Consider the following 17,690-nt stretch of genomic DNA (forward strand, 5'->3'; position numbering starts at 1 on the left):
ATACGGGTTTTCTTACCTCCCAACATCGTTTAAAGAGTGTTTGCATAGAAAATAGTGCTTCTCTAGTTCCAAGGCATCTCCGGAACCCGAACTGCTCTTGACTAATTATTTCTTCGCACTTGTTGTTAATTCGGTTTAGAAGAATATGCAACAGTATTTTAACGGCATGGCTCATTAAACTAATGAGTCTACAATCGCTACATTTCTTAACGTTTGGTTTCTTAGGTAGAGGAATAAAGATCGATTTTAGCCAGTCCGATGGAATTTCACTGGTATATATTTGATTGAAAAGTACAGTGAGTTCTTTTATATTGTCATTTGAGAGTAATTTTAGCCATTCGCTGTATATTTGATCTGGTCCACTGGCTTTGTTGTTTTTGGCTTGGTGTATGGCTTTTTCCACTTCAGCGTTTAAGATTGATGGTCCTGTATTTGCACTTAAGTTAGGTAGTGATCCTCGATCATCCTTAAATAATGCTTTAATGTAGTTTTACATAGTGTGTTAAATTCGTCATGTTTTCGTTGCAATTCTTCTAATTCCTCACATTTTGCTCGCATCCATAACGAATCAGATTATGCTTTCGTTTATACTCGGAGTTATTTCTATTTTTAAGCTGTCTTCTTTCGTCCATCATTTCGATTATTTCATCTTTCATCCATCTCATATTTAGATTTCTCATAATCTGTGTTCGTACAATATGAAGTTTCTCACTACTATACACGATATTTAACGAGCTTAACAATTTTTATTAAGAAATCGCTATAAAATGAACACCCTATGTGTAAAAAAGGAATGAATAAGTAAGTATTCATTTTACATAATAAGGTAAACAATATGTTCTAGTTTACAAATTAAGTTTAACATAAATTGAGAAATATTCGTATACACGGTGAACTACAAAAGAAAATTACAATTTTCTCATATTTTTTTAATGTACAACCCTATTTATTCAATTCAAATCAGTGAAAACTCTGTTTGATAAAAAAAAAGCGAAAACATAAGAAGAGCACAATATAGAATACATAAATGGATGGGTGACAAAACGGAAACAGGAGTGGAACGAATACAGTAGTAGAATGGAAGAGGATAGGATAGTTCGAATAGCACGAAATAAGTCACCAAATGGACGAAGAAGTATTGGCAGACCAAGAAAAAGATGGTGCGATAATTTAAACAATTTGGAAGGCTAATATTGAAGGAGAAACAGGTTTTAAAGCCTACATATAAGAAGGAAAAAGAAGAAGATCGAAGCATGGCAAATACCATTGTCTATATTTTTTCTAAACAACTTTTTTGAATAATCTGTACAATAATAGAATTATCGACCATTGTCGCAGTAAAAATTCACCCTGTATAACCAACCATACAACCGCAGATGAACCTGAGGATGACGCTTTAAGAAGCTGATGTGAACTCTATGGATTATAACCTTGGTATGGGATCTACGCAGTAATTCGTTCCAACTTGTGTGAATAAAATGGAAACAGACAAAAAAATGCAAATGACTGAATGGAAAAGAAAATAATTTTTAAAGTATGTAAAACATTTAATTCCTAGCTGAGTACCAATACTAAAGAGGAATGCATTGGTAAAATTACAAAAAAAAACTTAGAAAGTTATCCAAAAAAACATCCAAAAGACAGCACATTACAGTATACTTTTCATTTTCATTTATTAATTTTTTGTATGTGTGTATAAATACAGAAAAATCTTTTTCAACAGAAAAATGCTCCTGAAGAGGTCTCAGAAATGAATGATCCTAGTTCTAAATGAGCTTATCACAAGAAGATAGGCACTCTTAAAGAATATGAGCTAGACTAACTAAGAAAAACAGACAAACAAAAATCAAGAGGAAAAGAAGAAAACTAAATGTCATCATTCTAAAGAACATGATAAAAAAAAGTATGATAATAAATTTGTTGTAGATAAATAATGACACAAATTTTATCAATTAGATCGAATCGTATTTTTAATTAATAATTATCCGGTTAAAAATTTATATATAAATACTAATGAAACACCTTGTATATTTATACCACTAGTAACAATTTTCAAATCTTAAACAAAGCATTTATTAGACGTGAAATGTTCAGAACTTACCACTGATGTTATTAAATGTAATACAATCGCTTGAACTTTATATATGCAATGAATATACAATATTTAATTATTTCGGATATCAATGAGCAGACATATATAAAACCGACATTACAAAAGCATACAAAAGCACAAAAACCTGGATTCATAATACAATGAAGCAGACCGCAAGAAGGAAGGAAATTATGTCACTTAAAAATTGACACATTACAGTGGAAATAAATTTATATAATAATTACAATAACGGGAATTGAATACGCAGTTATTTGTATCAGCAATTAATAACGACATTAAAATATCTTATATGACGTATCAATTTATACAGTTTGTTCCAGAAATGATTTTTTTGTTACAATCTTACAGGTTAAGTCGAAGATAACAAAATTTAAATATTTAAAATTAGAAATGTTAGGAATTTATAAGATCAGAAACAACGAAAAGTTTTTATTAAAGAAACTCTAAACGATTAACGGAATTAGCAGAAAACCTTTCGTTGTAGTAAAAGGCATGGTAAACTGCACTGGTGTTCTCCATAATGTTTAACACTTTGCTAAATTTTAGGTATAAAAGAAATATATATGTCATTAACCCAATGTTCATAGTTTTGCATATTTTGTTACATTTTTTTTAATAAATAGTATTCTTGCATAATGTTATTTAACGTAGATTTCTTTCACCTACTTGTTTAATAATTTTTTTCTGAAACGAATACTACCCTCCTAAGGATAATTTATATTCAAAGTAGATATACAAAGTACGAAAATATCACGTTTAATTTTTGTTAAAAAATACTTCGGAGTAAACTAGAACACTTTGTCAATTTAAATAGTGGTGCTTAGACTGACCATAATGTCTGTTAGAATGTACCGTTTTTGAGACGTCTGCGATTACGGGTTAAAGTTAAATATATTTAACTTTTTATTTTTAACTGAAAATACTTGTACTACAAAAATAATTGTGAGAAACATTTTAATAATATAAATATGTGTTTACAAAATAAAGTGTTCAGAATGGGGAAAGAATGTGAAATTCTCATGACCGTCAAAACTAAAAAGTTGGAATATCTAGGACATGTAACAAGAGGACAATAGGACAAGAACGTTACGGCCTTCTCCAGCTGATTCTCCAAGGGAAAGTAAATGGTAAGAGAGGACCAGGAAGAAGACGCATTTCCTGGCTTCAATGTTTACGAAAGTGGTATAACACGACTACCACTGAACTGTTCCGCGCTGCAATAAATAAAGTAAAGATAGCCGTGATGATCGCCAACATCCGGAACGGATAGGCACTTTAAGAAGAAGAATTCACTCCATAGTCATATTGAATTTACAATAGAAATAGAACAAAATCAATCTAAAAATTAACAGACTTAAAAACAAACATGACTTCTCCATATTTCATAAACCTGCCCATACTGACACGACTATACACAATTCATCATCCCATCCGACACAACATAAACTGGCAGCCTATCATAGTATGTTACATAGATTAACAGAAATTCCGATGTCAAAATACAACTTCGAGACAGAATTAATTATCATTAAGAAAATAGCAGTAAACAATGGATACAACGAACAAACAGGTAATAAAATTTTAAATAAAAAACTACACAAGAAAATCCTGAAATTAGTATTTCCACCACCAGAGAAAAAACCCAGTACCTTCTGCTAGATTACATATACAGGCAAAATATCAACAAAAATAGCCAAACACATAAAAAAAGAAAGGAATAACACCAGCTTTCAGAACAAATAACAACTTAGGCAAATATATTAAAAACAACAAGAGCCAAAATAAAAAGCACAGTGGTGTATACAAACTTAAATGTGGCGACTGCCCAAAAACTTACATCGGTCAAACTGGTAGAAATTTTAATAAACGAATAGCAGAACATAAAAGGGCTTTCAATAATAGAAAAACAGATTCTACATACGCACTTCACCTTATAGATCATAATCATTCTTTTAATGACGAATTTAAAATTCTTCTATAAAATCAGTAAGTACACTATTATAATGTTATTTAAAAAATAATTGTACAGCAGGTTAAACAATATATTTATACATCCATTATTAGCCAAATAAACAATAATATTTAAAATTCCATTTTAATTTGTGCTCCTCATTTTATACAAATTAACTCTAACTGATAATACAGGCAAAAATATTCTAAACAAAGTAAGTACTAAAAAAGATTATGGAGAACTCCAGTGCAGTTTACCGTGCCTTTTACTACAACGAAAAGTTTTCTGCGAATTCCATTAATCGTTTAGAGGTGTAAGTTGGTTGAATGTACTGTAGACGAATGGTGGCACATAAAACATTATAAGAAACAAAGAATACAACAAAAAAATAATACAATAATAAAAATTGTTAAAAATATTATAAAAAAGGAATAAAAGTAAGTAAATAAAAAAGAAAAAATACAAAAATATAGGAATAAAATTAATAATACGGAAAAGGATAAAACCAAATTTAATTTTAAATGTATAAATCGGAAACTTTGTACAAAATATGTGATTTACAAGAAGATATTTTACAAATTTTTTGAATTGTAAATTTTTTTGTCTTATTTTTTTTTTACACATCAAAGTCAAACAAGTCAGATAAGAAAAAGCAGATCATTTAGTAAAATCAGTGAGTTCGCCATTAGGAAGAGACGAGATTAAAAATCCGTGTCCTGACTTAAAACTATCTATAAAGAAATTAAATTCACATAAAATAAATGCCTAGAAAGATGGAAATCAGATTTCAAAAAACTACAATTAAATCAGCAGTGCAAAGTGGACTTGTTGGAAGAAGAGAATCATACTACACAGACTGAGAATACGACACAGTAAATTAGCCCATGAACTTTTAAAAAAGAGCCAGCAAATGAGTGCTGCATTTGTGATTGGACAAAAACTGTATATAGTTTATAGATTGTCCTCTGAAATTAAAAGAGATGATAGTGAACTAGAATTTAAAAAAAAAAATTGAACTTCATTAAATTGTACAAACATATTTAAATTTGCTATTTGTTGTAAGAATGAATAAAAAAATACGAATATAACATAATAAATTAAAAACGTCTCCTTTAAAATAAATAACTTACCAACAAAAATTATTTTAAGTTTGGTTTTTTACCATCACACTCTTGGTCGACTCCTACACCCGAATCAGAATGTTCATGATAATTTCTACTCATATTAACAAAATTGTCCTTCACAGAACCGTATCCGTTGTATCCATTACCACCATAATAACTAGATGGCTTCAGTGGTTCCGGAAGTCCTATAAGACTATTGCTATTGCTATCTTTGTCAGGATATGAGAAATTAGTTAAAGCTTCATTCATGTAACTATTTAAGTGGTGATGATAATGAGCTGGTTGTTGGGAATGCGATGATATCGTACTCTTATCATCGCTTCTTGACGAATTAGAAGGGCGGAGTTTGACGTGCTTGCTGTAATTAGTTTGTACAACGGTGTAGGGTATTTCTTTGAGTTGAAGGTCGCTCATTCCAGCGGTTTCGACTAAATCGAATTCGAGATGTTTCTTTAGTTCGTTTGAGAGCCATTTTGGTTCCGACGGTGATCTCGATCGGGATCGATGTTTCCGGTGTCTATTTCTTCTACCTGTGCTATTATAGTTGGGGGGATTCGATCGGATTTCTTGGCTTCTTTTACTGCTAACAACATTTGCCTTTTGGATGCTATTATAACTGTTATCATTAGCAGCAACTGTTCTTTGAACTTCTTGCCATTGCAAACCAGAGTCAACTAATTCGTAGTAATTATCAGCCTTACTTCTGGATCTTGAATCTGAATATTTCTGATCATATTCAGAACCAGAATCCTTTTTGTTACTTCTAGATTTTCTTCGTCTGTGTTTTCTTCTAGATCTGGAAGAACGATTTGAGTGTTCACTTTCGTTGTCTGAGGTTCGACTTCTATGTTTTCGTTTTTTGCAGTTTCTAGAATCGTTGGAACTTTGACTATCTACTGAGGAAGATCTAAATCTTGCAGATCGTACTGACCTAGGACTAGCAGGTGCAGAGTTGTTATACAGGCCTTTAGAATGTGGTTGGGACCAAGGCGCACTTCTGGTACTTCTTGGAGAATCAAACTTTTTGACATTGACAGAACTATTAATAGTAGAATTATAGTTACCTTCAAAACTTTCCACAGGTAATGGCAGAGAAATATGTTTTATTTCTTGTTGATGATTTAGTCTAGGTGGTTCCGAGAAAGTGTTTTCATTAGCAACCTGGTTTCTTCTGGAATATTTTCTCGACGGTCTTCGAGAAAATGAAGGAGGTTGTCGCAGCTTCATTTGAGCATCTCGGACAGCTTGTTTTTCAGTTCTTCCACTATATCGAAAACGAGAACCTAAAGCAAATATATCCGGACTAGTTGGTGTAACTTGCACAAGACGAAAGAATGAATGATGTTCTATACAACACTTCCATAAATGTTTGCAAGCTGATTTAGAAGGCGTTTCAAATCCGTAGGTGCATTCATCATTATTTTTATCAGTCACTCTCAGCATAAAGTAACGTCCTTTAAAATATATTTTAGTTATTCTAGGCCAATAATAGTTCCCAACCGTGTTTTTATTTCTCAGCACTATGATACCACTCGGAGTTAAACCTAAGAAGTATTCTACATGGTCTTCGCCTAATACAGGATGCAAATCTACACCGTAATTTTCTAACCACTTTACTTTATCTAAATAATTCAGTTCTGCTTGGGAAGGCATTTGGCCCACGAGAGTTTGGTGCAGTTCAGTGATTCGCATCTCAAGTTCGACGCTTTGGTTTGGTAAAAATCTAAATTCTGACACATATCCCGTATTATGCCTTCTGGGATCATAATCTCCTAGCTCTGATTGCAAAATATAAGCACCTAATTCAGCAGCAAGTTCAAATGGAACCAAAAGCCGACCTTGCAAAATATCTTGTTTGATTTGTAAAAAGAATTGATATCTAGTAATTTCTTCTAATAACTTACATGGATCAGCAGCGTAGAACTTGACACCAAAATAAAGAGTGTAAGGATCCGCACCTTTGATTTGCTTGTTGAGTTTTTTGGTTGGATCTAGCCAGTGAGTTTGACCGTGGGGATCCAAGTAACGAAGTCCAAAATATGCTGTTTCCAACAGGTTCAAGTGACGGAACACCACATCGAGAAGCGCTTGTCCATTGCTGTTATTTTGTAGCTCGTGCACCAATTCTGTTTCATCCAAAAACACTATTTTACAATGCACTGAGTACACTTTCGAACAAAAACAATCCATTATTTCACTTCACCTAAAATGTTAACAAAGAGTTAGACACCGTATGTATGAACGATATGACTAATGCCTTACGTTTAAGACCAAGTTCATATTTCCAATTACGCTTAGCCTTGTATATTGGTAGACTAGGAAGGGCAATCACCTCTTGTGAGTTCACTAGTGGTTCTGTGGTTCAGCGCACACTGCATACTGAAGAGAGCTATTTTGACTACAGCGTACAAACTACCAATGATGGTTTGCATTGTCTTTGGTTCCCTTTCCACCGCGGTGTGTAAACTCATGACTATAATCTAACAGGTGATATAAACGATTCTCTCGGGAATTCGTTAGGAACCATTTCATAATGTTTAACAGCTAAATAATTCAAACTATATAGCCGTAATTTCTGTTAAAAACTTGCTTGGCTCGCTTTAGTTGATGAGTTAAGTAGGTGGTTCACTGTGAATCATAACTAGCCGCCACTCTGCGGTACCGGTGCTGTGAAAGAAGTAACTAAGAGGACAAAGATGGAGGTACGAAGAAATAGGCCAGGAGTTGAATATAAAAATCGAATATTTTATATGCCAATCGTGTTTACAGTTACCCACTTTTCAATTTGTGTTTTGTTATCACTAATTTGTTATTTTTAAGAGTTTCTTATCAGTTATTTTACAATTTAATAACTTATATTATATATAAGTATATATACATAATTTATATTATAATTTAATTATTTTTGTATATTTACAAATAATTACAAATATGTAATAAGGTTTACCTGATGTTATCATCATCATCATCATTTAACCCGGATCTATCCACTGCTGGATATAGGTCTTCCTCAGTCTTTTCCATGTATTTCTGTTTTGTGCTGTTTGCATCCAATTTTTGTCGATCCGTTTTATGTCATCAGACCATCTTGTTGGTGGACGACCTCTACTTCGATGTGCTTCTTGTCTCGGTCTCCACTGTATTATTCGCTGTGTCCATCTGTTATCCGACATTCTAGCTATGTGCCCCGCCCAGTTCCACTTAAGGGTTATAATTCTTTCTATGGCATCTGTCACTCCTGTTCTCCGTCTTATTTCCTTGTTCGTGATCCGATCCCTACGAGAAATGCCTAACATCGATCGTTCCATGGCTCTTTGGGTAACACAAATTTTATTTCTTACTTTCTTGGTTAGTGTTAATGTCTCTGCACCATATGTAAGTACTGGCAACAAGCACTGATTAAAGACTTTTCTTTTAAGACACATAGGCAGTTCTGATTTAAGAACATAGCTTAGCTTGCCGAATGCCACCCAAGTGCTTTTAACATCTTTTGATGACTTATTGTGTCGAAAGCTTTTTCGTAGTCAACAAATATCATGACTAATGGCTTGTTATATTCAACACTCTTTTCTATTAAGTTCTTAATTACTTGTAAATGATCATTCGTGCCATATCCTGCTCTAAAACCTGCTTGCTCTCTTGGCTGATAGAAATCCAACTTACTTAGTAGCCTGTTGGTAATAACTCTTGTAAATAGCTTATATACTTGTGACAACAAGCTAATGGGGCGGTAGTTTCTAAGGTCGCTGATATCTCCCTTCTTATGAAGTAAAATGATTTCCGCGTTGTTCCACTGCGTCGGTGTTATCGCTTCGCACAGACATTTATTGAACAGTTTAGCAAGTGTCAGTAAGAGCCTATTTCCTCCTAGTTTTAGGCTTTCTGTTATTACCCTGTCTTCACCTGGGGATTTATTGTTCTTCATCACCCGAAGTGCATTTTTAATTTCATCAACAGTTATGTTCGGCATTAATTCTGAGCCTTGATTCTCTATCTTTGGTAAGGGGCGTCTTTCATCGGATTCACTTGTTTCATAGAGTTGTCTGTAGAAGTCTTCCACTGTTTTCACTATTTCTTCCTTATCAGTCACAATGTCGTCTTGTTTATTTCTTAACTTATGTATGTTCTTTTTTCCTGTGGACATGTTGTGTCTTAGAACTTTCAGACTTCTATTTTTCTCTATCACCCTTATCACCTCTCTCATGTTATGTTGCCGTATGTCTTTTCGGATTTCTTTGTTTATTGTTTTACTGAGTTGACTAAATTCTGCGTTGTTTGTGTTATACCTGTCCTTTAGCCTCCTTCTTTCTTCGATCAGATTTTTAGTGTTGAGACTTATTTTCTTATGTTTTTTCTTCATTTTAGGACAGCACAACTTCTCCGCTTCTTTAAGGGCTTTTACGATACTTTCGTTTAAAACTTCGACCTGTGTTTAGTCGTTGATTTGTTGAAGGTTATGGTCAATGATGTCACGAAAGTGGTCTATATTTTCGGGCGGGGTCCATTTACGATTGTCTGATTTTATCATTTTTGTTCGTTCATTCTTTAAGTTGAAAAGAATTTTTGCTCGAATCAATCTGTGATCGCTTCCAATTGTAAATCTGTTTAAAACAGATACATCTTGTACAATTTCTTTTTTATTAGCAATGATAAAATCTACTTCGTTCTTTGTGAAACCGTCTGGACTTTTCCACGTCCACTTTCGTTGGGGCTTTTTTTGAAAGAATGAGTTCATAGAAAAAAGATTTTCTTGGTGTAAAAAATCTACAAGCATGGTCCCTCTTTCATTTCTTTCTCCATATCTGTAGTTTCCTAGTGCGGTTTCACTTTGGTCTTCTTTATTTCCCAGCTTAGCATTAAAATCTCCTGTTATCAGAGTATAAAACGTCTTAGTACTTTTCAGGGCTGTTCTAATATCTTCAAAGAACATTTCAATCTCTTCATCTGTGCGGCTTGTCGTTGGTGAATACACTTGTATATACAAGTGTATTCACTTGATGTTATCGTAGACAATAAATAGAGGCATTAAGATATTAATCCATCAAAGCCTGAATTAATTTTTTTGTTAAACTGGTGTTTTTTTACCAAGTATCCACGAATTTTGCATTGCAGCATAAATTAACCATGTAAGTATAGACCAATACCATTTCTTACTACGAATACTTATACGGTATCTTGTTAAATCCTCATCCATTCTATAAGTGCCTCCCATAAACTTGTTATACATTTCAACAACATGTGGGCGAGGAACTTGGACAACTTTTTTTTCAGAATGTGAATGACATTTTACTTGTTGAATATAATGCATACCATATAAAGTTGATGCCATTGTTACGACGGCGTTATCCATCCATCTTGTCAACATAATACCATCTTCCTTGTCAATTTTTGAAACCAAATAACCTCGAGTTTGTTTGGACATAGTTTTTTTATCGACAAGTGGAAAATCTTGTGGTATTCTGTTCTCTCTTATTGCTGCTGTGACACCATATAATCTTTCTTTTAAATACACCATTAAAGTGAATCCAGTAAAAAGGCTATCTACATAGATTTGGTAAGGCAGCTTTAGTTGTGGTCAAGTGTCCAACATCGAGACAAGGAAAGCGGCTGTCTTTCCAAATGCAAGTTGGTAAAAATCGTTCGAATTTGTACTTTCCCCTTGATATATCTCAAAATTTACAAGGTAACTAGTTTCGGAGTTAAGGCACCATACTTTATAACCGAATCTTATCCGTTTTCCCCCAATGAATTGTTTACAATTATGGCGACCATAATATTTCACCATCGACTCATCATACTTTATATTTTCAGTTGGTTGATAATATTTGAGAAAAGAACTCTGTAATTTTTTGATTACTGGTCTCAATTTCCACATTTTATCATTTAAATCAGTTTGCGTATTATCAACACAGTGCATGAAACGCATTATTTGGATAAACCTGTCGTGACGCATTGCATCCTTCACTATTTTATTGGAAATGTCTGCTCCATTGTCTCAATAAAACCTTTTTCCAGGAAAACAGTTGTATCCAGACACAATCAAAATACCCAAAAAACATTTGAGCTCGTCCAAGGTAATCTTCGGATCAGGACAATTCACAAAAAAAGCGTATTTTCTGGTTTCGTCTAAAATATGGCCTAGTATTTCGTTATCGAAAAACAACTCAAATAAATTTATAGGGCTCATATTTTTAAATTGTGAGTAGTGTGCTTTGGGAAAGTCGGATGTTTATACAAAATCTTCATCGATCTAGGTTCTTTTAGTATGCTTTTTTCCCTTTAGTGATTTCAAAAAACTAGTATTAGGTTCTGTATTAAGTGATGACATACATCGTGTTTGCTCGTCTTCCATCTCATTAAAAACACTATTGTCTTCTGGTGCACCATGAAAAGAACCCAGCTCAGCTTCTGCCAATAATTGTCTTTGGGACAGGTTATCTACAAATCCACCATTATCCTCGTCAGCCGAATCTTCATCAGTCAAAACATTTGCATCAGGTGGACTTATATATATGCCGGTTACATCATTATCATCGTTATAAACCATATCCAGGGCATCCTGGATCATCAAACCTCTCCTGTAAATAAAAAATGAATTAGATTATGTTAATGGGTGAGGTTGCATGTAATATTTTTTATGTTGTAACCTACTTCCTTAACTATATAAATAATTATTTAAACTGCCGGAAAATCTTAATAGTAAACTAATAAAACTACTTACTCAAATCTGGGTTCCATAATTTGCACATTCGTTAATAAGCATGAATTCAAAAAGCTATACTTTTCTTTCCTTCCAAACTGTTGAATGTAATATAGTAACAAATTCAATACACTGACATCTAGTAACGAAAAGTTGAACTGCGGATAGATTTCTAGCGTTAAGTTGAGCTACAATCACGCCATCAACAATTGATGGCGTGTTTGCGTAACTAAGTGGTCACACAAGGCGTTGATGGGTTAATTAAATTCTTATAATCATAATAATATACATCGGAGACACGATCTATCTAATCCAGCACTCTGATGGTTTTGGTTAGTGCCTGGAGCTTTTCCATTTTTCGTTGTTTGAAGGCTGTTTCAACTTCAGATTTTAGAATTTTAGAGACAATATTCGTAAAATTTATGCTCATCAAGTTTGTAGTAATCTAACAGTGACATAGTCAGGATTTTATTTCTGGGGGAGTCTACAAAGACTTATTGAATTCTTTTTAATAATTATTTTAATTTTTTATAAGAATAGTACTTACTTTTTTAATATATTACAGTACTTTTTGAGTAAGGAGTAGTTTGTTATTAACGAAAAAACTTAGCACAGAATGATGACAATACAATGGTCATGATAAAGTATTTTTGTAAGTACCTATTATTATTGAAAAAGTAGGTATATGAGAAACAGTATTTTTAAGAAAAATAACTGACTTTTCATTAAAAAAAATTATAAATAAAAATTTATACGACATTAAAATATTTCTTATAAAATTGAATTATTTGAAATCTTGGGGTGCCAAAAATAATAAAGTGTTATAATTTGAAAAGCAAGTTTTAATTAAAGAAGAAAAAACAGCATACTTAGTAATAAAAGTGAATACGGTTGATTTTTCTACTTTTTTGCCATTATATCTAAAACATTGTCGGAAATAATAATCTAAAATCAGTAAGCGTTTCATCACCTGTTCTATTCTTCAAATCGGTTTTTACCTGCTTCACAGTTGAAAATGAGAGCTAACACTGGTCGTAGTGATAGGAATAGTCTTCTTCTTTTTCCTCTTTATAAGCAAATCTGCTTGTTCATTTGCGGATTAATACCTCCATTAAAGGTTGTCACTCCATCTTTTGCGCGGTCGTACGATACTTCTTTTGCCGATTGATGACTTATCTCTCTGTGCTATTTTGACGACACAAGTATCCTTCATTCTGCTTATGTGGTAATTCCATTCTTTTTTTCTATTTTGTTTCCATTCACTTATACACTGTACGTTATATTTTCTTCCTGTAATTCTTCTCAGTACTCTCATATCTGCCGTTTCCAGTGGCCTTTGCGTTGTGGCTGTGTCGGGTCTTGTTTCTGACTATTGGTCTTACACTGGCTTTATAAATTGTTGACTTCATCTCAGTGTTAATGTGTCTGTTTCGCCATGTAGTGTTATTAAGGCATCCTGCCAGTCTGTTTGCTTTTTGTACTTGATCTCTCACTTCTTTGTCCAGGTCTCCATAGCTAGACATTGTAATTCCCAGGTATTTTATTCCCATTACTTGTTCAATACTGATGCCATCAATTTCTATTTTACATCTGGCTGGTTCTTTGCTGACTAATATTGTTTTAGTTTTCTGAGATGAGATTGTCATATTAAATTCTTTTGCTCTTATGTTAAATCTGTGGACCTGTCTTTGCAGACTATCTTCATCTTGTCTATCAATATTGCCTCGTCTGCTTAACAGAGTATTTTTATTTCTTTATTTCCCATTCTGTATCCTCTTCATTTGTTAACGCTTTTGATGATTTCATTCATAATTAAATTGAAGAGCATGGGGCTCAATTAATCCCCTTGTATTATTCCGCTGCTATTTCTCTAGGTTCTGTAAGTTGTCCATCTATTCTGACTGCCGTTTTGTTGTTTTGGTAGATGTTTTCAATAGTTTGTATAATATTTAGGGAAACTTCTCTATTATATCCAAGATGGATTACATCTTTGAGTTTTACTCTGTCAAACGCTTTCTTCAGGTCAATCAGACACAGAAATGCTGGTCTATTATACTCTAGTGATTTCTCAGTAATGTTCTTCATAACGAATATTGCATCTGTAGACAGGAATAGAAATAATTAAAATTCTAAGAAATCTATTGATGTTCGGAAAAAACCTTTTATCATAAAACTTCAGAACTTCTGTATGTTTTCATAGTTTTTCACCATATTATGCACCATCCTATCAGTTCTGCCAGAGAATATCTTCTAAATATAGTGAGATAGCTTTGCTAACTGGTTATCTTTATCAATAAATGCAAAACCGCATAATTTAGACAGGAAGTGAAGAAATGTCAAAAAAAGAAGAAAGCCTTTTCACAATTCAACACAACAAACACAACAGACATATAACCACAATAAACAAATCAAAAATGAAACGAATACTTTAGTTAGACAAATTAAAAGGGAATAGTGACAGAGCTTCTCAAAACAGATGGAACACGGAGCACACAAAGGAATATGGAGAATGATTAGAGGACAAAGAAAAGAGATAAACGAACTAATAAAAATGAAACAAATTCAGAAGAAAACATGGGCAAACTACTTTCCATCCCTATTTGCTAAAGGTGAGGTCTGAACCACCAACACCAGAAGAAATGGGTATTGTATGTCTGGTATGTGTGTAGTGTATTTTGTTCCTATCCCACTGTAGTTAATATTACTGGGTTGGAAATTATTGGGGTGGAGATAGGGCAAGCAAAACAAATCGAAACGTTGGCGAACGGTCACTCAGGGTTTATTTGGAGAACTGGGTCGTGTATAAGTGAACGACAAGGGGACTTTCCACTTTCTTCTAATACGGATTTATATTATACAGTATTTGAAGACTAGCCTGAATAACAAGAGATTTTAAGAAGGCATCAGACTACCAGGAAAACCATTCATCAGACTACCAGAAAAACATCACAAATAGTATAGACTTAAAATCTGTCAAGAATAGGCCGAAGACCTAGTATAAAAACGAAGAAAAAGTGGATATATTACTCATTTTACCTCAATAATTACTTTTGGCATTCCACTAGTGTTCTTCAGATATTACTTTTGTAATATGTACCATATTACATATGATCCAAAAGAAATGAGCAATATCCATTGCAAAAAGATTTAATACCACCATAATAACTTGCCTCTGATATAAAATTGACGAAAAAAATCTGAAGTACTGGCCTATTAACCGTAAACGAGGCCAAGTGGGGTACTATAAAATAATTCAAACAAAAAATGTTAGACTTTTATCAGAAAGCGTGCACCATATTTGAAACTCATGAATTTCAATGGAATTACGTTGAAAATCATCGAAAAACCGATGAATGAAATTAAATTTAATTTCTAGCTTATGCAAATATTTTAATTATTTTTTTATTATTCAAATTAATATTTTTTAGTTTCCTCTTTACTTACTGTAAGATATATATATATATATATATATATATATATATATATATATATATATATATATATATATATATATATATATATATATATATATATATATATATATATATATATATATATATATATATTACTGGATTGTCCTTCTTCCTTTTTTCTGTATAAAATAAATATTAATCGATCGGATAGCCAAGCGGGCTGGGCGGCTGGCTTCTCCTTCGCTTCAATGCGAGAGATGTCAGTTCAAATCCCCGGCTCGGTGAATAGCAAACAAAAAGGCTAACGCAGTAGTTTAAAATTCTAAAATGAATCTGCGGCTTAGTCTAGAATATGCTGGTATCTGATCGGCCTATGGTGGAGCAGTACGGCAAGAGATAAGGGCTTGCGGCTAGGTGATACTCCTCCATAGATCCCTACCGGAAGGGCGTGGAACGCCTAAATACCGGGTATATATATAAATAAATATTAAAAAAATGAATATATAATATATATATATATATATATATATATATATATATATATATATATATATATATATATATATATATATATATATATATATATATATATAAAGTTAAATATATCTACTGTTAACCAGTTTTTATTAGACATTACGTTTTTACTTTGTATTTTTTCTTGTGATATTGGCAGATAAAACTAAAAAAATTATTGGATAAGTATCATGATCTGAGTAGATCCTGAGCTACTGTTCTCCATCTTCTCACTTCGAATTTCCTCAAATATTCTTCTACTCGTATTAACGTTTATCATCAGTAGACATATTTATACTTATCACATTCGCGAACAACCTATTTTTAGGTCTGTCCAGTCAAACTGATTTTGGTTAAACATGAAAGAAACATGCCAAATCCACCATTTTTGGGGAGGAGTATTATAATTGAACAAGGATTATATAAAAAAAATGTTTTGGATAATGTCACACATATGTGACACTGGTGTATAGTAATAAAAATTTGAACATAACCCAAGTGTCACAAATATGTGACATAAACATTTTAGCTACTACTTATAAAAAATCATTTATTTATTCAATATTAACAAAACTAAAAATTACTTCCAATAAAAAATAAAACATTGTATAAGTTTAATTGTCTTTTCTGTGCCACTCAGCAAAACAGGGTGTAACACATAACCCAATGGGCTGTCCATCACTCCCCTTACATTCCTGGCATGTGTACCAGGTGACAGCTCTTTTCTTGGTTGCACTGCACTGTCGACATCTTTTCCGCTTATTTTCTTTTTTCAAGTTGTGTGCCGCAACAACTTTTTTTCTGCTTGGCCGTTCTGTTTGTCCCAGTAAATGTTTGATCACTTCCTCTCTAAACTGAAGGTACGACATTCTTGTTTTCTTTGACGTGTTCCTATTTTTATTCAACAACCAGTTGCCATTCCACATGCAAATATCTAGTAAGTGAAAGAAAACTTTCATGTACCATCTCAGAGTTTTTCGTGGTGTGCCATAATATAAAGTCATCTGGTCAATTCTGTCAATTCCCGACATAAAGGAATTGTAGTCACGAATCATTACTGGCTTCAACTTTTTCTGGCCTCTACGATTTTCAACTTCAACCATGCTTGGATGAAATCATTATTACATTTCTCTTATCTTTCCATTTTAATACTATGATTGGACCTCTTCTTTGCCATACGACTTCTCCTTTCTTTAATTTTTTTGTAATAACACTCTTTGGGTTACTTTTTCTATGTTTTCTTAATGTTCCACAAACGTAGGTCTTCTTTTCATGTAAAAACTTGGCAAGCTCATAACTGTTGTAATAATTGTCCATGTAGATAGTGTGCCCCTTCTCTAAATATTCAGTAACAAGTCTGTAAACTACTTCAAACGCATGCCCATTTTCATTTACTACTGTCCCTTTGCCGCTGTAGATTAGGAAATTTAGTAAAAATCCATCAGAGCTAGTAATCTCATAAATTTTTATTCCATATTTACTAGTTTTTTTGGCATATACTGTCGGAATATTAACCGCCCTCTCCACAGTAAGAGGGCTTCGTCAAGACTTAAGTTCTCTCCTGGATAGTAAACTTTAGAGATATTATTTATAATATGACTCGTAACGTTTTTAATTTTGTAAAGTCGATCTTGAACTTCTACGTCTTCCGGCTTGTAAAAACAAATATTTTGAAGAATAGCTTCAAACTTTGATCTGGGCATAGTTTTTCCAAATATTGAAAAGTGATATAGTGGATCTGTGCTCCAGTATAAACGTAAGGAGGGGAGTTTAATGTTTCCCATTAATATGCAGAGACCCAAAAATTTTTTTAAGTCGTCAATATTTATATCTATCCAGCGTCTTAAAAAGGAATATTTTTTTAAAGTAGGGTTTT

At 32.9% G+C, this 17,690-nt stretch overlaps 1 protein-coding gene across 1 annotated transcript; it reads right to left on the bottom strand.

The window, feature by feature from the left end:
* Positions 1-4,182: 4,182 nt before the first annotated feature.
* On the bottom strand, positions 4,183-7,545 carry LOC140450188 (band 4.1-like protein 4). The gene is made up of 2 exons (XM_072543647.1): positions 7,451-7,545; positions 4,183-7,391 (listed from the first exon to the last, which is right to left on the bottom strand). The coding sequence occupies exon 2, from the start codon at positions 7,376-7,378 to the stop codon at positions 5,204-5,206; it is 2,175 nt and encodes a 724-aa protein (XP_072399748.1). The 5' UTR covers positions 7,379-7,391; positions 7,451-7,545; the 3' UTR covers positions 4,183-5,203.
* Between the last annotated feature and the right edge of the window lie 10,145 nt (positions 7,546-17,690).

Source organism: Diabrotica undecimpunctata, chromosome 9 (genome assembly GCF_040954645.1).
Source record: "Diabrotica undecimpunctata isolate CICGRU chromosome 9, icDiaUnde3, whole genome shotgun sequence".
NCBI classification, from domain to species: Eukaryota; Metazoa; Arthropoda; class Insecta; order Coleoptera; family Chrysomelidae; genus Diabrotica; species Diabrotica undecimpunctata.

Coding starts and splice junctions, on each gene's coding strand:
- LOC140450188 (XM_072543647.1), bottom strand. CDS start 7,378: ATGGATTGTTTTTGTTCGAAAGTGTACTCAGTGCATTGTAAAATAGTG.